The sequence below is a fragment of the Triturus cristatus genome, chromosome 6, assembly GCF_964204655.1.
Source record: "Triturus cristatus chromosome 6, aTriCri1.1, whole genome shotgun sequence".
Taxonomy (NCBI): domain Eukaryota; kingdom Metazoa; phylum Chordata; class Amphibia; order Caudata; family Salamandridae; genus Triturus; species Triturus cristatus.
Window position 1 is genome coordinate 1,620,630,938 of NC_140589.1, and position 26,249 is coordinate 1,620,657,186.

At 44.0% G+C, this 26,249-nt stretch overlaps 1 protein-coding gene across 2 annotated transcripts in view; it reads right to left on the bottom strand.

Moving 5' to 3' along the window:
* The window catches only part of PRKCE (protein kinase C epsilon), a 1,182,017-nt gene extending 1,156,213 nt beyond the window's left edge, over positions 1-25,804 (bottom strand). For both annotated transcript variants that reach the window (XM_085612767.1, XM_085612766.1), the window contains exon 1: positions 24,720-25,804. In XM_085612767.1, coding sequence (XP_085468893.1) covers positions 24,720-25,067 — 348 coding nt within the window. In that variant the 5' untranslated portion in view covers positions 25,068-25,804. The remainder of the gene's footprint in view (positions 1-24,719) is intronic.
* Between the last annotated feature and the right edge of the window lie 445 nt (positions 25,805-26,249).

The window sequence follows — 26,249 nt, forward strand, 5'->3', positions numbered from 1 at the left end:
TATCCAGAAAAGGTACAAACTGTCTTCTCTTAACAGTTGCATATCAGTCGCAGTGGCCGTGCAGGGGAAGGTACAACCCAACCGCATTGCCCTACCCAAAATGTTCTGCATGGCCTTCGTTCTACCTTACTTGTTCTTGGCACCCACCACGTAGGGCTACATATGTACAAGAGGAGAGCCAGTATGGAGTACCCAAACATCTACTCACAAACACTTTAAACTCCTGTGTCTTTCACCTTGAGGAGGGGATGACGGGTCCCAGACAGTTATGATTCTATTCAAACTATACATGAGAGGGCCAGAAGACAACCCCCACAAGCATGGACTAGTACAAAGGCCTGTACTCCACAACTATCAGCTGCCACCACCAGATAGTTTTTGTCATCACCTTGACATGGGGGCAATAGCCACTTATGATAAACTGAGTCACACTTAAGTTGGACCCTGTTTCCAGGACACTTACTTTGGTGTGGGGAAATACCTTTTTATAACAAGCATTTGCAATGCAATAGGCCTCGCAGTTACACCAGTTTAAGGTATTGGCATTGTAAATGACAATGCCTTTTATTTATGTTTTTAAAAAGAAAACAAAAAATAAAAAGGCATTGTTATTTGCAATGTCAATAGCTCAAACTTGCGTAAATGCAAGACCTATTGCATTGCAAATGCTTGTTATTCATCCCTTCAACTGTCATTCAAAAACGCTTGCTAGCTAGTAGTGATCCATCCGCTTTGTCCCTCCTTTTTTGTGTTTTGTTTTCCGCCACAAAGCAGTGCCCAATTATTGTTAACATTACACTTCTGTGTTTATGTGTTCATTTGGGGGAACTATTTTTCTTTGATTCCTGCTTGTGTCACTGTTTGCTCATCTTCATTGGTTCAGGTTTGGGCCCCATCACTTAATCTCACTGTCCCATTCAAATACGGAGATGAAATGTCAGATGCTTCAGACGCTGTTTTAAGGGCGCCTCTTTAATTTTGTCTGACTTCAAAGTGCGAGGATTTCTCCCACACCCCTCTCACTACACTGCTTGTTCAGAAGCCCAACCTTGCAGCACAGTTAAGGTAAGGCTTGCGCAAATCCCATAGCATTTTCTATGATGCTAGTTTATATAATGTGAACTCGTGTGACTCAAAAGTGTAGGAGTGCTTTACATGAGCGCTTGCTACGTTACACAGTGTCAGATTAATTTTTGGGGGCATTTGCAAACTCGACTGACCCAAAGGTACTGAAGCATTTTACAAAAGCGCTAGTTACATTACACAAGGTCAAGTTAATTTTTTGTTTTTAGGTGAGCAGAGATTAACTGATGCCGACACCGTCCCTGTTTATTCATTATTTCTCCTCTACCTGACAAATGGGAGCATTTTGTTGTTGTTGCTATGTCCAGTGCTCCTATACCCAGGGGGCTGGGACAGAGGGCGGGGTTGGGGGCTTGCTGGTAAACAGATGGTGCGAGCAGTGTTTTGAATGGAAAACTCTGGAGAAGGGTGCCTGGTGAACAGAAGCATGGGGGAGGAGGGGTGTGACATCACCGCCATTGGAAAGTATTTCACTTTTGCTTTTCATAGGCTATTCAATACTCTAGTGATGCAGTCACACACAGAATGATATAGTGCTGTTGGCGTGCACTGAGACACTTGTCTTTCTGTCTGTGCGTTAAAAAGTTTCGGAATGTGTCTAGAAAGGTTTCCTGAGGCAAGCATCTATTCCTGAATCATACTGCATGACCCAGTGTGTAGTAATTGCATACACTTCAATCCCTGGCGGCACAGCACCCAGAATAATATGCTGCATGGCTAAACACTTATAAAGTTCCAACGGCGAGATCTATTGGCTATACCAATGCTTGTTTAAATGTTTTCCTTCGATTTGGAATACCATTTATGGCCTTGAAAAGCTTCTGAGGATGAAACAACATATGTTGGCTGTTTGTTCTAACATCTTGGGATGGGAATATACTCAAAAGACTTCAAAACTGAATTGACTAAGGGTTTTTTGAAGTATTTAACATATTTTGCATGGAGTGCCCCCTAGTTTGTTATTTTGGTAGCACTTCTGCGACTCCTGGTTGAATGTCTGTAGATTATCTGCACTGTAGACAATGTACAGAATCAGGGTCACGATTATAGTGGTGTGCCTCTGTAATTGTGAAATCCCTTTTCCTACACTCTGTCAAAATATGGGGGTGGTTGGGGCAATTCTCCCCCCTCACTGTAAACTTTCTCTCGCACTTATTTCACACTCTCACTTGCTTTTTCTCGGAGTAATTTACTGGGGTATTTAGAGTGGAACTGCCATTGGCCTGGTTTGTAAAGGCTCTGATCCACCCCAAGGAACACCTACTTTCCCACCCTCTTGCTGTGCAGACGACTGTGTAAAATCTGACCGTCTGACACATTTTGGTAAGCTGCAAATGTCACCAGCGACCTTGAACATCCATAGAGCTTTCTGCAAATGGGGAGCTGCGATTTACGGGCACACATGACTTTTTGTGCACTACAAAATCATATAGGTGTTGAAGAATTATGTAAATCAGGTACCACGATACAAAAATCAGGAGCAGCAATACTGACAAAGATACCCAGGAGGTCATTAAACAGAATAGCTATGTGCCCTGTGATTCCCTACGACAATTAGAAAACATCTGGATACGTGAAACAGTCATTGGCACAGCGAGAAGGTCCGGCCTTGGCAAGCTGGTGCAAAGGTTACATTTGGTTTTATTTTTTTATTGGAACAGTATGCCACCAAAAAAGAAGAAAATAAACTTTCATTCACATACATGTGGTGGCAATATGTTAAGAATGGGGTACAAATTAGGGTCAAGATTAGGGTTAGAGATAAAGAGGTTTTCCCTGCCTGCTTAATGTTGTGCCTGGAAGCGTGGGGTAGCTTGGACTGTGCACCCAAGATCCCAGGAGGAGTAAGGGAAACAGGTGGATGGGGAATCTTGGAATAAAATCAATGAAGAGAAACTTCACAGTGCAAAGAAATCTTTAAGGCAACATATCCACTGGATACTGTGAAAACTGCAGACGTACTACCTGATGATGTTTTACCAATATGGCCTGGGGCACCAGCCATGGGTCAAACAGAATTAAAGATGGCCCTGACACCAGGGTTTGAAATTTTAACAAGCTGCAGAGATCCATCCACATTGAAAAACATCTACAAAAACACCTTTAAGTCGTATGATTCCACAAAGCCCTGTAGGCGCAAGCTCCAGGTCACCTCATCTATCTTGTGGATTCCTCCTCAGGCACCACATGACTACAGTCACCAATGAACCAGAATTAGCTCCAGAAAGTCCAAATCCGGCCCAATGTCTCACATAAAGCCAAGCATATACATTCACTACTTAGTATGCCTTGGGATACCTGTTCAACTGGAATAGCCCAGAGAGAAATATGAAGCAACCACAAGGAGATGATTCAGTGCTGAAACTTTTGAGACACTCATCCCCAGTCAGAGATCTGGGTTGAATCCATCATCGTTCTTTAGCTCACTTCACCACCTCAGTTCAGACCCAGCTATATGCAAATCAGTCTTGAACCTGTGCCTCATGGGAACGGTCCAGCCCGAGAGAAATATGGTCATTTTTCAAATTTCTATAGACCTCAAGAGACTTCATTGGTAACCACCATCCATACTGACTTTCATCGAGATAGTTCAACACATAGTCTCAATTTTCCCATTTCACAGCTCCACTGTTATCCATATTTTGGCTTAAACTCATCTGTCCAGCAACTCTGGCAGATATGAGTTTTGGCTGAGTTTCTAATGGTTAGACAATTGGTACTTTTAGGGGCTTCTGTCTTGCTTCTCTCTGTTCGCCTTCAGATCACAGGGCTGTGAAAGTCCTAATAATTCTTGGTAAGCCAGGTACCTGCCATCCCACGGTGAAAATTTGTAGGCACTTCTAATGAGTGGCTTAGACATAGGTTGGGAAATTTTCTGTGAGGCCAAAAGTGACATTGAAGCATTTAACCAAATACTGCATTTTGGTTGGACTGTTAAGATTTCACTCTTTAGTCAAACACTTTACACTAGAGTTTGTAAAAACAATTCATTCAGTGACAACACAAAAATTGATTTGTGACAAACAGAAACCAGCCCACGATGGAAACAAATTTGTTGCTTTCTTACTAAAAATGAACCTGTTATGGAGAAAGTACAATGAAGTTGAGAATCTGAATCTAACTACAAATTATGCTATGATTTAACCTATAAGGATTTTGTAAAGTTGGCATATACCTGACCCCCTTTTCATGGTTCAGTAATACAAATAAAATAAAAATATTTGGGTCTAAACCCAGCGACTTTTACGGAACATTAGAAAGGTATGATAAATCCGAATTCCAGTGGAATGGGATGTGCAGATTGCTTCTTAGAAAAATGCATACCGTTAAACAAGAAAAACACCCACCACATAGAGCCCTCAAAGTTTGTTGCCAAGCACCGTTTTAAAAACGGGGTACCCAATGCATATTGTAAAGCCAATAAGACAGATTTAAGAGTAACAGAAACACTGTTCACCAACTAGAGTGTGGTTAATATATGTGTCCACTGTTAGGACATCTAAAGCATGTACTACTTTCTGCATAAACCTATAGAACCAAATCTGTTTAAATTCTTACTTTGCGAAAATCTCTCCAGTAAATTTAGTTGTGGATGGAAAATATCCGAACCTTTCACTTTATCCGGGACCTACTGCGTGATGCCAGCGGTGAAACAGCAAACTGACATAGATGCTTCCATACTACTTAAGCAGCGTGCATCAGTGACTAGTAAACAATCTTTTCAGGATGTAGGTCCTTGGCTGACCGAGTCAGGTTCGAAGTGACACTTCCTTAAGGTTATTGCATCATTCAGAGTTTTTGTTTGAAATAACAAGCAAAAACAGGGAAAACTCTCATAAAGGCCAAACAAAGGGGCTTAAAACTGCATGAATGAGACAGTAAGCATCTTATTTTAACTGCATGCTAAAGCTGAAAAACACAAAAGCTAAATTTACTGAAGAGATTTTCCCAAAGTAAGAATTGAAACAGATTTGTTTCCTTAGGTTTATGTAGAAAGTAGTACATATTTCAGATGTCCTAACATTAGAGACATATATTAACCACACTCTTGTTGATGAACAGTGTTTCTATTACTCTTAAAACTGTCTTATTGGCATTACAATATGGAAAGGATACTCGGTTTTTTAAAAGCTGGTTGAAGGCTTTTGGTGGTAGCTGTTTCTCGTTTAAAGATATGCATTGTTATAGGAGGGAATCTACATATCTCATTTCACTGGAATCTATGTCAGTTTGCTGTTTCACCACTGGCATCATGTAGTAGCCCACGATAAAGTGAAAGGTTCTGTTTCTGTTATTTGCTATCAGCTCCACGAAAAAAAGTAAATTACTAGGCTAGAGTTGCCATGATTGATTGTTGTTTGCTGATGGAGGCATTATGTATAATTTTAGAAAAATGCAATTAAGCATACAACAAAAATAGAGATGGTACAAAGAGCGGTCCATCCTTTTCAACATTTCAACACATCTTTCACAGCCAGTCTTTAAAAATGTCCAAAATAAGAGAAGCATACACTTGTTGAAAGGTACTCTTCGCCTGATCTTGTCCACTCAGTTTATTTACTTTATTTCGGCCAATGACCATACAATTAAAACAATAAAAACAATATTAAAAAACACAATACAGTCTTCTCCAAATAACTGCATGGACATCTTGTGTACAATAGAAGAATTCACTCTTGGCCCAAGAACACACAAAAGATATATAGGGCACAAAACATAGACAAAAACCTAATGTTGCCAGTCATGCCTAAAAGTACAGGTTATGCATATCATGCTATAGTATTATATATATGCATAAAATCACAAACCAGAAAAAAAATAACTTTGGCGAGTAGATACTCCCGTCAAATACGATACCAGGCACGTGCTTACTGCATTTGACTCACAGGTCATAGGATGTTGACCAACATGAAACAGAGGTGCTACAGGAACAGTGGCAGCTCGAGAATTCTCAAAGTGGTGGGTGCAAATTCATACTCCAAAATGCAAGTATAAAATGACTGTGGTGGGCAAGCCCACATAACCCCCCTCCCCCCATCTTTAAAGATCAAGGTAAATTTAACTTTTTTTATATAAATAATGGGCAAACAATGTATTTCAATATTTTCTCTGTGAAACAACACAATTTCTACTTTTGCCAAGCAAGTTTGAACTTCTCCAGTGGTGTGATCATCCAACTGTGAAATACTGCAGAGTGGAGATTGTAGAATGGGACAGACATAGTAAAGGGGTCAGAGAGTGAATCAGGAAAAGGTCAGAGTAGAGACCGGAAAAAAATTAGAGTGAGACGTTCAGAGTAGGAAACCCACAGGGGGGTCAATCCAGACAATAGTATAAGAATAACACGAATGGAGTACTGGAGAGCGACACATAGAGGATATAGAGGTGGAACAAAGGGACACATGAGTGATATAGAGAACAGAAAGCAGATTATAACACATTGATACTACAAAGGGTCGAGTCAGGTAAGAGGGCCAGATGTGACGGGGAAGAGAAAAGTGTCCGAAAACAGAGGGTGGAAATCTGGTGACACGGAAGAGACAACTGTAGAGAGGAAGAGAGGATGGGAAGTGAGAAATTGGAGAGTATATAGTAAGGAACAAGGTACATGGATAAAGAAGAGAGCAGAATGCCTTGGTAATAAGTGGGAAGGAGCTAGGTATACGAACGCATAAAGTTACAGAAGTGCTTTGGCGAGAGGACGGATGGGAGGGAGAGGAGAGACACAGGAAAACAAAACGATGATGGAGGGGAGACACTAGGACAAGAAAAGCTTGGGAGAGAGTCACAGACGCCAATAGGAGACATTGTAGTGAGAAGGGTTGCAAGAGACCAGACGTCACACCACATAATCCAGTTACACCACACTACAGGGCCATCCATACCTAGTGCCGCTTCCCTTCTCCAGCACCACATCTGCTCATAGTTTTTTACTTTCCTAGTTATTTCAGTATGAAAATCTTTTTAAAGCCGTGTCATAGCGGTTTTCCAAAGCACTAACTATGAAAAATTCGGTGGGAGTAACAGCAAAGGTTTTAGTACTATGTTTTACTGGTTGAGAAATTAAATGTAAGCAATAAGAGAGGCAACCTAAGCTAAATGTTATTATTGAAAAAATAGGGCTCTCTTCCTCATATTGTATTACCATGCAACAAACATGATTTCCCTTCTCTTCATAATGTATCTGTGGTATGCAGTAGATAAGAAAAATGGAGAGCAGGACCGGACTTTCCACAGTCAGTCCAAACGGATCATTTAGCACTTCCTTGGTTTTGGCTGAAGGTGAAAGATGTCACCTTATAGGTGCTAGGCAGCACGCCTTTCAGTTTCTAATTGAAAATAAATCACGATCGCTGATGCACAGCAAGTTACCTTGCCGATTCAGGTGCACCAATGTCTGTGCTACTGCATTTTCCATCCCAGAACGGCCGGGCCGGGCCAGGCCAGGCCATCCGGGCAGGCGTTAGAAGATATAGGACTGAGAAGCAGGATCACGTCACACCATCACCTTCACGCAGGATTGCGTGCCAACCCTGTATCAGGGGTGTAACACAGGCCCCCGCAGCCCCCGCGGGGGGGCCAAGCTGCAGGGGCCCCCCACAGCACAATACTCTGGCCCAAGAGCTCACATTAGATCCGGAGTGGGGACCCCTCCGTGTACGTGGCAGGAGGGCCCCCTCAACTTTCCTTATGCCACTGCCCTGTATATATTCGGATAGGGTGGGGGCTGCTGGGAAGATCAGCAGGACATGCAGCCTCAGACCGGGCTGTGAAGGGGAACGCCCAGGGGTTGCATTATATCAGCAGGGAGGAGCTGATGGCATTCCAGCTCCACTTTCATTGCCCGGAGGGCTGTGAAAAGTGAAGCCCTGGGTCATGGCATCATTTGTAGAGCGCCATGCAAACACACTTTCGTTTGTGCTGCTTTACTGTGCCTCTGCGAGAGAGAAGCCAGCCAATAAAGATTATAAACATACATGTTTAATCTGCATGCGGAGATATAGTAAACCTTTACTTTGGGATGCGAATTTGGGCAGGGGTGGAGCCCCCGCACCCTAATGGAGGAATCACCCCTGTAAAGGAACAACAATATAGCTAAATGTGGGTGCCCTACCCTGTTTCGCAGGACAGCGCAGCTAAATAAGTGCAGGTGCTCCAACATACACCATAATAATAATAATAGTAATTAAAACCACCATTTCTAAAATCATTAAAAACATAATATACAATAAGGGGAATTTCTTTAAAACTAGACCAGGATTGGTGTAAGAATAAAGGAGACCATTTTTTGCTGTGTTGGCCAAATGCTCTCTAGGTATTTAGCATTGGAGAAGACGATGACCGGGGACGTGTACGCTCTACATAATCGTATTGCAACCCTATACTATGTAAAACCAAGAACAAAGCACAGCCTACGCCACTTACGATATATTGGATAAAAAAAAGAGTAGAGGGTAGTCCGTTTCTACAGCATTTCTACAAGCAGGACATCTTTTGCTACCTCCTTGATAACCATTTCATTTAGCAGTAAAGGCAGCAAAAGATAATGTACCTAACCTGAATCTTATATAAGGAGATTTTGTGAGACGGGGATCGATGTCATTCATATAATTTCTTGTCCAGTCCATTTCATGCCAGCCTTGAGTGACTCCACTCCAATCACACTCCTGATTGATCAGTTTATTACCTTGTTTTGATAGATTGAGATTGTTAAATGTATTACCATCAATCTATGTTTGAGAATAAACATATTTATAGGTTTCCTTTTGGCACACACCTCTGTTGACACCAGTTTATGCACCAGAATGAATTGGTAGTAAAACACGCAGAGGAAGCAGTACACTCTAAAGCCACTTCCACACAGTTGACATTTAACAATACTGTAGGGCAAAGGAAAAATCGTGGTGTTAGCACATAAATGTATCTTTTATTTATTTATTTATTTCATTTAAGATTACAAATGAAAGGCAACAAACACATAGAAGCAGAAGTAAAAAGAACTACGTGAATGTGCTAATGGATGGCCCGTGCCAATTTCCACCACACACACTCATCCTTGCCCAATTCTAATTGTCATTTATAGTATCGTGTATGACGTTTGCATTGTACTTCAGTGTAACCTTAGAGGGCAGAGGTTGGGTTATGCGCATTTGCTCTGCTCCTGCTTTGGTATGTAGTATCTCTCGCAGATGTTGGTTAGGTTTGTTTGCTCTTATTCTACTGAAATCTCTATATCTCTGTGAAGCGCTCTGATACCCTAACGTGTCACGTTCGCACTCTATAAAACACTAAATAAAATAAAATAAATCCTTTATGCACTTCATGTTGGTAATGCAACCCAGTGGCATAGTTAAATGCCACTGACCTGAAAATGGAGGTCTTCGCTACAAACAGTGAGAGATAGTTTACTACACTCTTGGTTGCCCTGAATATTCCTGGGGGTCCTAAAATTACCATGCAAATGAGAATTATTATGTTTTTCTGGAAAAATACGTAGCAGAATGGTCATTGAAAAGATAGAGCTCTTGATTCCAGGGCTGAAGCGGTATAGGAGATACATTTAAATCATTGCAGGCAATTTCCTACTGCAGCATGAGTGGCAGATCTTAGTGGATGTGACCGGTGGGACCTTTATGTGTCAAAGCACAGACATCACATTGAAAGTGAAAGTAGAAAACCAAACTACTCTAAAATCATTAGTTGCAATGTAACCACTTTTGTGGGGCAGGGCATTTTGTAAGATAACTTACATGTACCCAGTAGAAAAGATAAGCAATGGAACTGATTTCATGACTTCCCTGTGTACTGTGTGCTTGTTGCAGACTATCTACTAAACACCAACTACACTATCTTAGTCAAAATCAATCAGACTTCGAATGCATAAGTCTGAGTTATTAAAAAGCAAGAAATATATCCATGCGCATATCGCTCGTCTCACCACCCTCGACACCTTCACTTTCCTCTGACTCTAAGCTCTGTGCAAGGATCAATACCCAACCTTTCCACAGCAACCACCCACCTCACAAACGTTTACGCTGCTATTGACAGCACAAACACCGAAAGAGTTAGATTCCAGATAATACTCTTCAATGCAAGCAGAGCCCCACGGGGCCAAAGCCAAATGGGAAACTGACCTTGGTTCCCAGCTCTCTGGCAAAGACAACTGCCACAACCAATTGGGGAATTTGTCTTCCACATTTCAAGTTCCTCCATCAAATATACTATGCACCATTGAAACTATTCAATATCAAGCTCAGGAGTGATTTGCAATGCGCTAGATGCCACACCTCTGTTGCGGACTTCCATCACATGGCGTGGTGGCAGTGTCCCCGGGTGGCCGATTACTGGTGTAGTTCACTCAAGCTCCTGTCCGATATGACTGATGGCATGTTTGATGATGTTATTAAACCTTCCACAAAGTTAGCAATGCTGAGCTGTACTAGGACAGTGTACCGGAGCATCCAGCAGTTTGTATCAGTGGCAATGCTGTGTGCAAAGAGACACGTGACCTGTGTGTGGAGCAGCGACCGAGTTCCCACAGCGAAGGCTTAGGTAACTGACCTGATATATTGCAACAACCAGCTTGAGCTTTATTACTCCACAGTCCTACCAACAAACTGGCCCAAAAACATCAGGGTCCGTCCACAGGGATACTTCCTAGCACACAACACATCTATTTAATGGGGGGAAATTGCTCTCTTGTACTGTGCTATGGAGGGTATATAATTGTATTACTTGTGCAGTCACTAAATGGGTCTCCGTTTGACATACTCGCCAGTTTATTGTGGAAGCTGTATGAAATCTACACTGCCTCTTTTATAATTTCAGTCCGCTCTTGTGCTGTATGTCTTTTCTGATTTATATGACTGCCTACTGTACAACTATGTGTTCTGAAGCTATCTAATAAATAAAATAAAAAATGTATACCCATGTGTGCCATTGAGAGGCCTCCACTCACACAACTGGGTAGTTCTGAGGATCCTCTTTTTATGAGGGGATTTGAGGTAAACTGGAGCTCCTCATACATCAGTATGATCCTGTGGAATAACTTTTTGCTCTTTCAGACTCACTTGACTCAGAACAAATTGAAAAGATGTTCCCCAGGGTGCAAGGAAGAGTTAAAAGATTGTTGTATAGTAATGCGATGGAGGCTGAAGGTTCTGCAAAATATTAGGCAAATTAAGAAGACATCTGTGTGATTTAGATGACACACCACCAACCATTTTCATGAAGCATTTTTGAAGATAGTGGAATGAAGACTATACAAGGGGTGGTGTCTGTGTGGTTTTAATTTAATTTAGGGGACATGGTGTGTGCTTCGTAGATTCTAGCATACCACTGATTGATGTGTGTGGTCAATGTATCTGTAGATTTAATAGACAAAATTGTTCATTGAACAAGTCTTTAAAGCGTATAATGAGTCAATTCAGAATCCTGGGACAATCTCTTCCTCCCGGGAGGTGGCATCCTTCACTCCGTACACGAGATCTAGGAAATGGGATGCTTATTAAGAAGAGAGCTCTTTTAAAGTCCAGGTAGCATCAAATAAAAGGCCTAATACCCCAAATATATTGGAGCAATGATTCCACTCACAACCCAAAAAATCTCTACATGACCAAACTGCAGTGTTACACAGGCACATCTCGGCATCATCTGCATTAGCCCAATATTAGCAACACTTAAAGAGCAAGAGCCAGCCACATGACATACACATTATTAAATGAAAACTACAGATTTGAAGCCATGCTGTACAGAAGCGCGGTTGCTGTGTAGCATGCCTAAACATCTTTTTTTTTTTAAGTGCTACGATGCGTCCTGCTCTAATGTGTTATTTTTTTTTATAGGGAAGGTTTAAAGCTCATTAGTGCTGGCTGCATCATAGCCATGTGTTCCTCCATCCCCTATCCTCTACCCCATCCACACCCTCTTCTCCAGCCCCTCCTCTGTGTTGTCTCTTCCCTCAACCCACTTGCTTGGAGCTGCACCGAACTTAGAACCTCATTCATTTGCCTACAGCTGCACTGAACTAGCCGTGAGGTGTAGCGGCCAGGGCGGCTGACTCTGCAACAAGGGGGCTCACCGTTCAATCCCCGGCGCCGGCGGCAGGTTAACCCAGCACCATGCGACTCTGGGCAATAGCTCGCTTAATCTTCCCAACAGTCCCAGGTGCCGGGACACCTCTCCGGAGGTAGCTGTGCACTTTACAATTGCTGGTATTTCATTCAATTTCATTTGTGTAGAACTGAGTTGAATAGAACTACTGATTCCTGCACATGGATCTGAAAATAACTAGAATGCGATTTATGGGCAGGGGGTTGCACAGAATTAAAGGTAGACCCAAAAACTAGTAGTTCCCACACATCTTATCAAAACATTCTACGTGACTAATCTAGGTGTTACCTATTGAGAGATACTGAAGTATACAAGAGTACAGATGTGACAAAAAACGAGAGACAGGGCAGTCTTGACTATGTCATGACCGTCAAGCAGGAAATGTGATTCCACAAATGCTGCATATCATGGGGAGGTGTCCATTAGGCTAGAATCTACTACCTTTAAAGGCAAGAAAACACTAGCTCCTCTTATTACAGCTTTCTTTTATTAGTTAAAGGATAACCGTGTATGTGCTTGTTTCAGTGCACTGCTAGTGCAATTCAAGGGCTGGTGCCAGCAGCAGAAGTGTGGAAGGGTCAATGACCACACAAGATATAGCAAGTGAGACATATCCATACGTTTGTGGAGATACCAGAGCAAGGGCGGCTGTCTGCTTCTGGAATCTTTGTTTAGGTGCTGTGTACTAAGCATATACTTGGAGTTCTTGCCTTAGCTGAAGAGCACACTGAGAAATGTCCTATAGCCAAAGTGCAGCATCACTACAGTGCAGAAGGATACCACCTCGTGCCTCCGAACCTCTGCCTTAGTCAGAACCAGTGCACTGTTACATTCACTGCTCTTGAACCAAGTTGGTGCACAGAAAAACTTGAATGATTCACTATGTGCCAACTTTGTGACTAGGGCTGCAATTCAAATGTAGTGTCCAGCACGCACAAGTGTTAGCAGCAGCCTTGGGGCACAAGAGATTGAAAAACACAGAATAGAAATCCGCCCATCTTCTTTCTCGACCTTCCCTCTCTTTTGCCATCTTAATCACTCAGAATCACCTAGATTTGTTGGAGGGGTCTGGTTGCACCTCTGTCCAGAAGAAGGAGCACACCAGAAATGGGACCGACAGAAACACCACATTAACAAAACGTGAGTTACCTCCAGAGAGGCCTCGCATAACTAAACAACTCTGCATATGTTGTGGTTGTTAGTGCCTCTTTGGAGTCATTGAATACTTGATCTAGTCTCCAGTGAGTCATTTTCGCATAATTTTAAATATTTACAATAGTAACAGGGCTACTAAAAAAGTATTGGGCATCTAGCGGAGGCCAAATACAAGGCCACCAACTCGCGTGATGTGTCTGAGAATTATATTTTAAGATTCCTAAAAGAAGTAGTTTTTATTGAAACCTTCTTTCCAAACACACGGAGAATTAAAGGTTCTACAACAATAAAATATTACATTTGAAATGCAATACAATAGGTAATTTTTTTTTTTTTAAATCACCCAATATCTGCATATATTTTTTACGTTCTACATGGTCCAGAAACAAGTAGTTCTGTATTCCTGTAACTGCACTCAAAAAGGCCCAACCACCTATAGGTGGGAGAAAAAATCTAATAGATACATTCTTAAATATAAACTGCTTATCTGATCCTAGAGTGTACAGGAAGTAGTCAGAGGTGGAATTGGGTGTTAGTAAATATCAGAATAAATAGGCCCACGTCACCAAGTTTTACAGTATCGCAAACCTAAACACATTTAACAGAAGCATTAGAAAACCAATGGGCCTTGCCTTTGTATGCTGATGTGGTGGTTGTTTTGTTGATTGCAAGCATATGTCACATGGTAAAAAATGATTTAATTAATTAATTCACGGTACCACTTCAACATGGCACGAATATGCATTTAATAATAAATTTAAATGTACAACAAATAACCCTCGGACATAATTTTAATAGAACACCATGGGTGCTCCCTAGAAGGAACTTTTGACAGGTATAGAAACAATTTGTACCTTTACTATACATCACAGGGAAATATGATTCTTATTGGCCCAAAGAAAATGTATTATACTATTGGCTTTGAATTATTGTAACATGAAGACATAGTTTAAACACATAAGGAAGACTAAAAACTATTAAAATTGATAATGATTGGAAAGAAATAAGCATTTGCACATTAAAGCATTGGCCCGGTAGCCCTGCACTGGGGTGCACTTCATTTGAGTGGGTGCTCAAGTGATCAGGAAACTCCCATCCCTCACAGTGCAAGAGAGTCAAGGGTTGAGTGGACTGACCCACTGTCGCGTGTATGTATTTGTTTTTTGTTACAGGGTGTTGGCTAGACAGCTGAAGCTGTCTCTTGGCCAGACCTCACAAGTACCAGTTGATATTTAGATTGTGTTTCCTGCTAAGAATGAATGATTGATTGCGACAAATGACCTATGAAACCTAGAGAAGCTGGATTAAAACAGACTGTGATCACTGAATGGCCAACCCCACCATGCTATGGAAGTGCGGCTGGAAAGGCCGGCCTGTGAGGCATGGTATGGTGGGGATGCATAAAGGTGTCATGACAGCAGGACTTGAAAATGATAACTAACCTACGAGTACAGGAGAGAATTAGTGAGGGAGGGATTTGGAGTGTATGAATGTGAGAATGAGTGAATACAAAAAAGGCTCTCATGTTTGAGTGTTAAAATATGTGGTTGTATAAGAAAAGAGTGATTGTGGATTGGTGTATGCATGCATGTGAGTGGGAGTGCATGAGTACGTGAGTGAGTGTCCAGGTATGTGAGTGAGACCTCATCTAAACAATAATGACACCCACCAAGTATGATCCTTGCAATGTGTGTACTGCCGCTTTAAACACTCATCACAGCCAGCCTTAGCTTCAGTGCGTCCGACTGCAGAAGGGTGGCCATGCTCTGCCCTCTGCCATGTGCCCTCTCTGGCGCATCTCGCATTGGCAGACATGGGGCAGTGCACAGCCTTGGAAGAGCTAACAGGGCTCTCTGGCTGAGCTTCTGAGCATGAAGGCGAGAACCGCGGGCCCTCCGGGGCTCGCCCCTCACTGCAAAGTGCAAGGTGATGCATGAATACAAAGTATCACAGGGAGAAGAGGAGAGGGCCCCTGCAGATACACTCCGGGCACCTGTCGTGTGAGGGCCTTTACTTAGGCGCCGATGTTTCTTTTCCTGAATATTTGTCTGAAACAATGTAACATAGGAAATGCTTTCGGTTTAAGGTTTTAGAAACAGGTCTGTTCAGAACATTACAGACGTCAATAGCAGGGTCGGACTGGGGCAGATAATAGGCCCGGCTCCAAAATAAAAGTGGCCCCAATTAGTGAATCAGATAGAGAAAAAAGGGGCCCATGCTTTTCAAATTGGGACAGTTTTGAGATTGCAAAGACGCGCTGCAGAGGAGGTTTGCAAGATGTGTGAGACTGCATGGATGTCAGCTTGCAGCAGGCAATGATTGAGTTAATATCTCGGAAATCAACAGTAAAAACCGACCCTGCACAGTATAAATAAGGTCCACAACCAGGCACAACAACAGCCACTCATTTACTTGCCTCCTGCAGGGGCGGCTCCTCCATCACGGCGGAGGAGAGTCGCCCCACTGAAAAATAAAATGATAATAAAACCACTTTATTATCATTTTCTTTTTCATTACTCCCAGCCAAGGTTAGGATGGAGCCATCCAGCCGAGCAGAACGGTCAGCGAGGAGTGTTTTGGCACTTCTAAGTGTGCATGTCTGTTTGGCCAGCCGTCTCAGGCCGGCCAAACAGACATGCACACTCATGTTTCTCCAACCCAGCCGTGTTGTACAGCAGGGTGGGAGAAAATCCTGAGGTTCCCTGGGCCAGAGCGAGTGTTAAGTCAGCCCGCACAGGCAAGTTACAGCACTGCCCTCATGCTGGTATGACCTGCCCCCTGGGAGCCTGTGCAGTGTGACCAACGTTGGAAGAGGAGCACCAAGGTGGCGGCCGCAGAAGCAGGTAGGTTTGATTACAATTATTTTCCCCTCAACCCCCGTCTCCTGTCCCCCCGCGTTGCCCCACTACCACAAAATTGAAACGGCCGCCACTGCTTGTCAGACCAACCCATCAGGCTATGTCTGATTGCTCTATAGACCAGTCCGACCTTGATCAATAGTAGGTTATATCAGTATGCACAAATACCCAACCCTGTTACCTTACCTTATGCTGGTCCAATAAGTGTACTGTCCACTGAACCAGACACTCAACCTACTATCACTGTCCTTGTACAACACAGAACAAAAAGACAAGCAGTATATGCACACAGGTTTGCCATCTAAATGCAAAAATGAGACAAACTATGTGAATTTTGGTTCGGCACAAACAAGTTTCGCGGATAAACAAAGCAGGAGAATATGGCATCACACAACTTCTTCCAACGAATGTCAAATGCTTAAAAAAAGGGTGCACTTTTTTGTTATGCACCGCTGTCAGAGAGAGCCGTTAGCATGAATGACTGAATTCTAAACCCAGTAAGTCACTGCTGACATAACTTTGGGTAACTGAACTTGTAACTCACTGCTGCTACTGTCATAAAGGAATTCCAGCCCGCTCTGGCTGGGCTCTCTGAAAGCCTGTCAGAGTCACGGGAACACCGCTTCTCGAGGAGAGTGAAGTGAAGTCACTGTGAACGGGGGGTGGTATGGCGTCTATGTTTTTTTATTTTTACATTTGGGTCAGGGAGGAGAGGCCATGTTATTTATGTATTTGTACCTGTTCAACAGCTGAAAGCAGGGACAGATGATTTTGGGGGCCATACATAAAATAAAATTGTAGATGGGTAAAACATTAATTGCAGGGATGTTTTTCACCACGCGGTTCTGAGTGACATCATAGACAACTGGAGCTTCACTCTTGTTGTCTATTTGATGTAACTCACAACAATCCTCCTGTTCCTGTAATTCACTATTATCCATCTAGAATAATCTCTTTTGCTGTACGTATCCAGCCCTGCGCTTCCCTGACCTATATCCCCTTTCTTTTTAGAAAAGAGAAGAGTAAGGCGGAACGCCACTATGTTTTAAGGGTGAGATTTCACATGTGACATAGTGAAAGCAGCGTTTCTAAGTGTCTGCCTGCTACTACCATGAAATGCGTGCCACGTCATAGAAGAAGGCTAACCTGCATTTACAGGCATCAGCCTAAGAATGATTTCAAAGGCACATAACACTTAAAAAGAAATCATCTTAGCCAAAAGATTCCACCTTTGGAACCAATGACTAACACAGAGCAAATAACGAGCATGGAGCCTGGTTTCGGAGGGAGGAGCATTTTTCTGAAATCAACCCTTGCCTCCCAGATCCACCCAAACTCTAGGGTCCCATATACCCTATCCCCATTCCAAGATACAAGGACACTAGACAGAACAGCTTGTCTCTCTCAGTCAGTTTCAAGCCGTTAGTGAGTTGAGCGCCCACCCGTAAGCTGCACATACTGATGGTATTACAAAAGTGGTACAAGTGGGTCCTCAATCTTGTACCAATAATTGGATAATTGAATAAGTGTGAATTTATATAGATACATGATGTGATAGGTCACAATATTTATTTAGCATTAGCATACATTTCAACAGGATAGCTGCTGTTTCTAGATTCTGACCGACGATACATATACACATATACATACATACATACATATATGTGATCAAGGCTCGGAGGAGCCGAAACGTTATGGCGGCAGAAAGGCACAGATTAAATTAATCTAGCACTTATCTTTGGTCCGTGTCCGTTTATGCTGTGACGGTGTGGAGTGGCAATTGCAGCAAGTATACGGATTCACACATATGTATATATATATATATATATATATATATATATATATATATATATATATCTCAAAGTAAGAACATTTCAGGCTTAGAGTGCTGTTTATATCATGCAAACAAAGAAGCATAGAAGGCTAGGAAGTTTCCAAATGTAAGAACAGCGCCTTTATATGAAGCACTCTACAACACCATTATATTGAGAATGCCACACTGTCCTACTACTGCCCTCTGAGGTACACATCCTGGACTAGAAGGGAATACCTAGCGGTAATGCTTGGCATAATATCAGCAAAAAGGCTCGAGTTATAACAAGAACATTTTTTTTATTTATAGTTTTTATACAATACTAGGCCAACCAGAGGATACTTCAGAGAACAAACTGATCAAGGGGTGCTGGGGAAGTTGACAACAGGAGACAATATTGAAACAGTAAAAGGTGTTGTAGCCATTGTAGGCCACAAGCTCGCCAGGAGAGGTGGGAATTCAGGTGTTTCCAGAATTTTCCAAAGTTCACCCCAAGATATGTACCTTGGTAGCATCACAGAAAGATGGTGTTGAGAAGCCAACCTTAAATATCAGGCTGAGGGGTTTAGGTGCAGCAAATTGAGAGGTACCACCGGAACAGAACCTTCCAAGACAATGTGGACATTGAAACCTTGGTTGAATGGTAGCCAACGGAGGGGCTTCAGGACTAGCATGATCTGCGAAGATGTTATCAAGCCAAGATGGAGAGAGGCAATCACGTTCTGCAAATTTTGGAATTTCCTTATTATTTTTTAAGAGAGGCCACTCTACACTCCAGTTCTGTTACCCTTGAACCATGTATCCGGATTGGTTGTCATATTGAACATAGAAGCATCGCGTATTTCCCCATTGGAAAAATAGATGAATGGAAGAGCATCATGTTGCGTATGGCACCAAAGATCCTTGCACAGTCCTTCAGGAGAATGCAGGGCATTGCCACCTGTTCAAGTCGAGAGCGAGAACAGAAACAATGCCTGCCATGAGAGGCCGCCTAATATTTACATCCAGCTTTTAGATGGGACATGGCCTTGTGACAGTAATAGAACAGCATTTGTAATACTAGCTCATCAGCTTATCCCCATTAGCTTACATGTAGCAAAACCAACCTTCAGACCTTGCTAGAAATTCCGGGCCTTCATGCCGCAGACGGGTGCTGTGAACACTATGCACAGTGGCCTTTCAAAGCTCCATTTCCTCTGATAAGATTCGTATCCACTCAGTCATTGTAAGGGTTTCATTCCAGTTAAAAGTCCCAATGTTGCATTTCATAGTATCTTCATCTAGATTTGAAGCCTTCAAAGTGCATGTGTGTATTTTTGGTACATTTGGGTATGTGTAACATCTTAAATAGGTGGATTGCCAGTAAACGGACTAATATACAAGTTTGTATGTTGCGATAACTTTTGATGAACAACTATGCGATTTAGCATGTGTGCCTGCATGTGACTGCAGCTAAGGTTCCCTCTTAAAGGAACAAAAATGGCTTTGTTTACCCATAAATGAAAAGGCAGCAGAAAAGTTGCTGCCTGAAAAACCTAACAAGTGCTGCTCAATCGACCAGCGATACATCCTGGCAGCCGAATAAAATCGAGTCAACACCATGAAAAACCGCTGGTGTGCTGTCTCCATTTCTTTGTGATAAGAACAGATGCCTGCAAAATTCTGAATACAAAATACTGAGCAAAAAATAATCAATGAATATCTATAAACAATATACAAATAACAGACACACACTTATCACTGCTCTATTTGCATCATGTTAAGAGCAGTCGCGTGCGTGTGCACACAAACCAATACACAAACCTGTGTGCAAAGAATGGACAATTTCTGAAAGACTTGCTGGACTCAGCCAATGTAAAGGGCTGTGAATGCAGCACTATTGGAACCATGTAGTCACAAAAAGCTGTGACAATAGCACTATTTGCACCATGTGTTTAGGGCACTCACACATGCAGGCTGTATACATGACATTTTCCAAAATCTTTGGTGCAGTTAATCAAAGGGGCAATAATACTGCACTTGTTTTATTATATGCTAGTGCAGACAGACAGTAGACACTGCACAGTTCCACAGGTTGTGTGTGCGCCATGTTCTTGGTACAGCCAGGCATCAAGATTGTACATCCTGCATTGATTTATTCAGCTGCATAGTACTGATAGTGGACACCTTATGCCATGTCCTTCGTATATACACCCTGAATAAACACTACACTTCTTGTATGTAAGAAACACTCCAAATGTGAACACAGAGGTTCTAAACACTGTATCATGTGCTTATTATAAGGAGGCTGTAAACCCCGCATTTTTCTAGCGCTAGGTTAGTGCACAGATGTAAACACTGCACTCGTGTGAGACAGTGAGCACTGTACCCTTTCTACCGTGAGCTTGGAGCAGATGGACACATACAGAAAGGAAGCACTGTTACGTCTGAAAACTTCCCGGTATGTGAAATGCGGGCTTCCGGGACTTCCTGTCACGTGGCCCGGAGCCCTTCCTGCAACTTCCCTTCTTATTACCACACCATTAGGCACTTTGAATAAACGAGAAGCTCCACTTAGCCAGACCTAAAAATGTCACTCGCACTCTGCCTCCGATGCACAACTAACTAGAGAAACATAGCTGCATCCTCCAGCGTTTATCTCGCTGCTTTAGGAAGCAGCAATCCGCGTTTAGATCCACTACTAACCGCACTACACGAGGACGCTGTCGTATTACAAGCCTCCCGTTTCACCAAACGGTGAGCAGCACCAGCAAGGCCGCGAGCGCCTGCGTTGGCATTACCAACAAATTGCGTGATGCAGGTCACTTAAAAACATCCGACCTGGACTTTTGAAATAGCATTTTCCATTTCATGGCACTGGTTGTAAAAACACAAGCTCCGCGATGCTGGTGTCCCGTTTTAGCTGCTATAATTGCGCCTGTGATCCGACGCGTGTGCTCGTCGAACATACCAGCGTGAGCGCCGTTGCCATGGAGTCCGCCTGCATCACACGAGAATAAAGAAACAATTAGCGAAGGGAAAGCACTTCATGCACCGGGGCCCATGGCCCCATGCAGATGTGAGGCGCTCTGGTGCTGCTGGGACCGGGCAACGCGATGCACGTCAGGCAAGGGTGTGAGCGCTCGCTCCACACCACAGAGCATGCCTTTAACGACTGACATACCCAGTCTTTCCATCTGCAACTGCTTTTCCTACTCAGAATCCTCTTCAACTTTACTGGCCAACAAGATCGTGGAAACTGGTCTCGGCGTCAAAGCTCTCAAAAAATAAACCGTCTATGTACCAAGGACACCAGTGCATGTCAACCGTAACTATTGACGTTCATTTCCTGCAGTTTAACAGGTGTAAAAACGCGAGAATAAGGTTCACATTTTCCGATTCATCTTGTAATAAATGTCAAGTGTAAAAGCATAATGTGTTGTTGCTTTAAAATCAATAAAAGTGATAAAAAAAGGTTCGCATTTTTCAAGGCCAACAAGTATAAACTTGAGCATCGCGTGTATTTATTTCAGGACAAGCCACACCGACTGAAATTACAAAACGGCAACAATTGTGTTCGGTCAGAAGGATACAGGGGTATAAATTGTGCGTTGCTGAGGTCGCATCGTCCCTCCCGCAGACAGACGAATCCGCTGAAGGGAGCGACGGGCCGTCTGGGGCCTGTGCGCGGTGCATGCCCTGTGCATTATTCAACACACCAGGTGAACCTGCTCTGCCCACCCGCCCGCCCTCTGGACGAGCTTCCAGCGAGCAATCACCTGGACGGGAGGGGCTTCAGAGACAATACTACAATGATGAACCACAATTATTGCACCCAGCCACCAGAGAGAACTGGCGCGAGGGCAGCGCCGGCTTCCCTTCACGCGACCCGTCGATCAACCAGTAGCATGCTAACTACAGCTGTGAAGGCGAATCACTGCGCCCCGAGCTTACATCACCGGCGTTACCGTAAACCTCCTGGCACGGAGCTGGTGTTTTGAAATTCTGGCCCAGCCTCTGCAGATTTGCAAATGCAGATGTGGTTGAGAAGAGGAGCCTGGTTGCATTCGACACGGAAGGAAATAGAGGATCCGATTGTACTAAAGAAAAATACAGGGTTTGCAGCCAAAGCGATTGCTGGCCATGCAGCGTGGTGGTTGCAGGGAAGGGACGGAAAACACCCGGAGGCCGCATCACTCCGCCCGGATAGATTACACAGTGACCCGATGCAGGCCGAGGCAGCAAGCAATCCGATCGCAGGACCTGCAGCTAATGTCCGCACCTCTGTTCGGGCCGTAATAGGAGCACGTGTATCCACTGTGGAGACGGACAGGCAGACACACACTCAAACGATGGTTACAGCAACTGCCCCATACTATATATTCGCAGACAGCTGGATGGTCAGGCCACATCATTCCACACTCGCCCGGCCACAGTGGAATGTTCAGGCCACTTTCACCCGCTCTCACACAGGTGTAGCTGAACGTAGATCTTCCGGCCTCTTCATTTTCCGCACAGCTGGGTGTTCGCACCACCTCTTCCGACACACAGCTGGATGTCCAGCCTCCCCATCCCACTCACAAAGCTACATCTGGATGTTCCTGCCGCCACACCCTACGCACTTACAGCTGGGTATTCAGGCCACTACATTCCACTCACACACAGCTGGATGGTCAGACCATACCTTGTTTGACGCACACAGTTGTATGGTGAGGTGAGAGCACCTCATTTCTCACACAAAAACACAGGTGTGGACCAACACACAACATTATCAAAGACACACAGTTGGTTAGTCAGCCTATCTCATTTCTTTCAAAGCCAGCTGTTCATGCCACATGGTTTCACTCTCACTGACAGCTGATGCTCAGGCCACCTCATTCTCCTGACGATCAAATGGGTGATGTTTCAATCCCATTACACACACCTGCATGTAAAGTCCAACTCATTCCACTGACACACAGCTGTGTACTCAGCACTCAGTCCACTGGCCATAACTGAATGTCCAGATCATGTGATTTCACTCACACAGCTGGATGTTTAGACCACCCTGCTCCACTCACACACAGCTGGATGTTCAGACTAACCTGTTCCCCCCACACACAGTTGAATGCTCCGGCCATATCTCGTTCTATACAGACACAAAAGGATGTTCAGACCAACTAGTTTCATACACACACAGCTGGATGTTCAAACCTTATTCCACTCAGACATAGCTGGATGTTCAGACCTCCTCAATCCTCTCACAAACAGCTGGATGTTTAGGCCCCTTTGTTCCACTTGAGACGAAGATGATGCCAAGACGACTTAATTTTCCACACAGCTGGAAGTTCAGAGGACCTACAGGTGCCCACATGCAACTGGATTTTAAGACCACCTCGTTCTATTCACATGGAACTGGATTTTAAGACCACCTCGTTCTATTCACATGCAACTGGATTTTAAGACCACCTCGTTCTATTCACATGCAACTGAATTTTAAGACCACCTCGTTCTATTGGCATGCAACTGGATTTTAAGACCACCTCGTTCTATTCACATGCAACTGGATTTTAAGACCACCTCGTTCTATTCACATGCAACTGGATTTTAAGACCACCTCGTTCTATTGGCATGCAACTGGATTTTCAGACCACTTCATCTATCACACAGAAAAATGCTGTGTGGTTCAAAGAGAAGCGCACAGCACCATCTTCACACAGCATGGTAACAGAAAATATACAAATGCATGAGGGATTCTCATGACTCCTGCACCCACACATAGAAGGATCCCACAGTTCCCATATAGTGCATTTATAATCGGTCACCTGCAAAATTCACCCACATAGGTGAATCCCTAACCTCACAGAGCGAGTTCACATCACCCTCACTCCCACAAAAGGAGTTGGAATTCCCATAGAGGAGCTGCTCCCAAAACTTCCACTTGCACACAAAGGAGGCTCAAATCACCGTCATTCTTTGCACAATGATGGAGGTACCTAGCTTCTGAACTCAAACATGGGGATACAAACCACCTTCAACCACATACAGGCAGGCCTCCAATCAACACGAGGAACCTCTAGAGTTAACATTTACAGACTGTCCCGCCTCAGAGGCAACATCAGAAATACACTTTTAGAAAGAATGACACTCAACTCAACATTTACCTTTGTTGTAAAAAGTCTCATTCGTTTGGAAGATCCTCAAAACTTGGACTTTGTGCAAGCTTCAATGGAGAGAAGTAATTGTTAGCTCTGAGACTCTAGCCTACACACCTCTAAACTGACTGCAGAACACAAACACCAAGGCTCAGCTCAAAGCGCCTCCTGTAGCTCTGGAACCCATTGGCTAGCTTAGTATCAATTAGCACAAAAGCCTTAAAACATTCAATTGTATAACAAGACCAGATGTAATGGTACTTCAGAGACAAGGCCCAATGACTGATCTCCTAGACATTACTGGGTACACCTCCTAAGATAATATTGGACCCCTGCACTTTAACTGCATTATTGAATCTTTGGGGCTTTACTAAAACTCTAAAGAAACAGCGGACGTGTGTTCCAGGCAGTAATGGGCCTTCAGCTAAGGCATTGATGGATCTGCACTAGAAATTATTGGTCAAGCCATGCCTTAAAGTCAAACCCAAAGCACTCTCATTCTGTGCCAACAATGTCAATCCAAAATCCCCAATCTAGCTCACCCTCCCCCCTTGATATATGCAGTGTTGAGGTGTCTTTTCTTACCCAGTCCTCAAAATGTCGGCTGCCATTCTGCAGAAGGTCCTCGAACTGGATGGTGCAGTTGGCCACAAAGTCATCGTAGCCAATAGGAGCATCATGGAAGACGGCCAGCTCGATCTTGCGCCCATTGCAGACATCAGTGACAAACTCATCGTGCCAGGCGGGACTGTTGGTCTTCTGGCGGGTGGCCGTCTGCCCAATGCGGGAGTCATCCACATTCAGGGCAATGTAGGGGTCCAAAAGGAAGGTCTGCGGCCGGGGGCCCACCGCGTGCCGCAGCGACCAAGGAGTAGGCTTCAGGTCCACCGCCTCCCCGATTCGGATCTTCAGCAGCCCATTGAAAACCACCATGGTGGAGGGGTGGAGGAGGGGGGCGCTCCCTCAGGCTCCACCACTGGCTCCAAGAGCCGGGGCCAGACAACGATGCAGCACCAGCTCCCTGTGCAAAGGTGTTATTTTCCCGTTTGTTTGTAACACCTTCAAGCACCAGAGGCGAGGAGACCCAAAGGACAATCCAAAAAAGAGCCCAGGAGAAGGAAGATGAGTGGCTGACAGCTTCCAATGGAGGGTGCTGCTGGCTCTACCACGGATGCAGTCTGGTCCCAGCACGCGCCAGCAGCGGATCACCCTCCACAGCCCAGGGTGGATGCACAGACAGGCTGATGCGCGTGAGGCAGGGGCGGCAGGAGGGCTGCACCCTCCCTCAGCTGTGTGGGCTCACCGGCAAGAATCCTCCCCTCCCTGCTCACCCAAAATAAAAGAAAACAACCCCCGTCCAGTGAATTCTGCAGCAGAGAGGACGGATTCTGCCGCCTGCTGCACTCAGCTGCTGCTGCCGCACCTCTCACCACCAGCGATGGCGATACGTGAAAAAAATCCACCCAGTGGAAAGGAGGAGACGTGGAGGGCGCAGTGGAAGCTGGATTTTCCTTCTGGTGCACCTTTGGTTGTGTAGCCTTTGCTCTTGCGACACCCAGTGTGTGCATCTATGTATGCTTCTCTTTCTCGTCTTACCGGTGTTGTGTAATATTTGGTATCCCATGGAATGTGTGTGTTATCCCCTGCTCCTCGGCTGTCTTCGGTAGAACGGGCTCCGCCCCTTCACGAACAGACATGAGCAACAGATCTCAGAACCGCGTTTTCTCCGTGTGTGCTTTTCTTCTTGGAGGCTTCTGAGGGTGCGTGTAGCGCTGCAAATTGATTATCGGAAGAACATAGCTGCATGCAGCTCACTTTGTAAGGCACAGTGAAAGATGTTTTTTTGCAAAGAGTGTTTTTAAGAAGGATTGATTGGCGAAATAACCGGATGTTACATTCTAAATTCCGCAAGCGAGAAACCGAGATGCAATGATAGCAACGTTTAGGGAAACAAAACTACCCCCCCCCCCCCATTTTGTTGCAGTTCATACATCCTTGTTTGCGGTAATATTGTCTGTGGCCCACGCAATCCAAAGGAAAGATATCCTAGACACACCACACAGACAGAGAACTGATAGGAATAATAAATAACTCTAGAGTAAATACATCTGAACA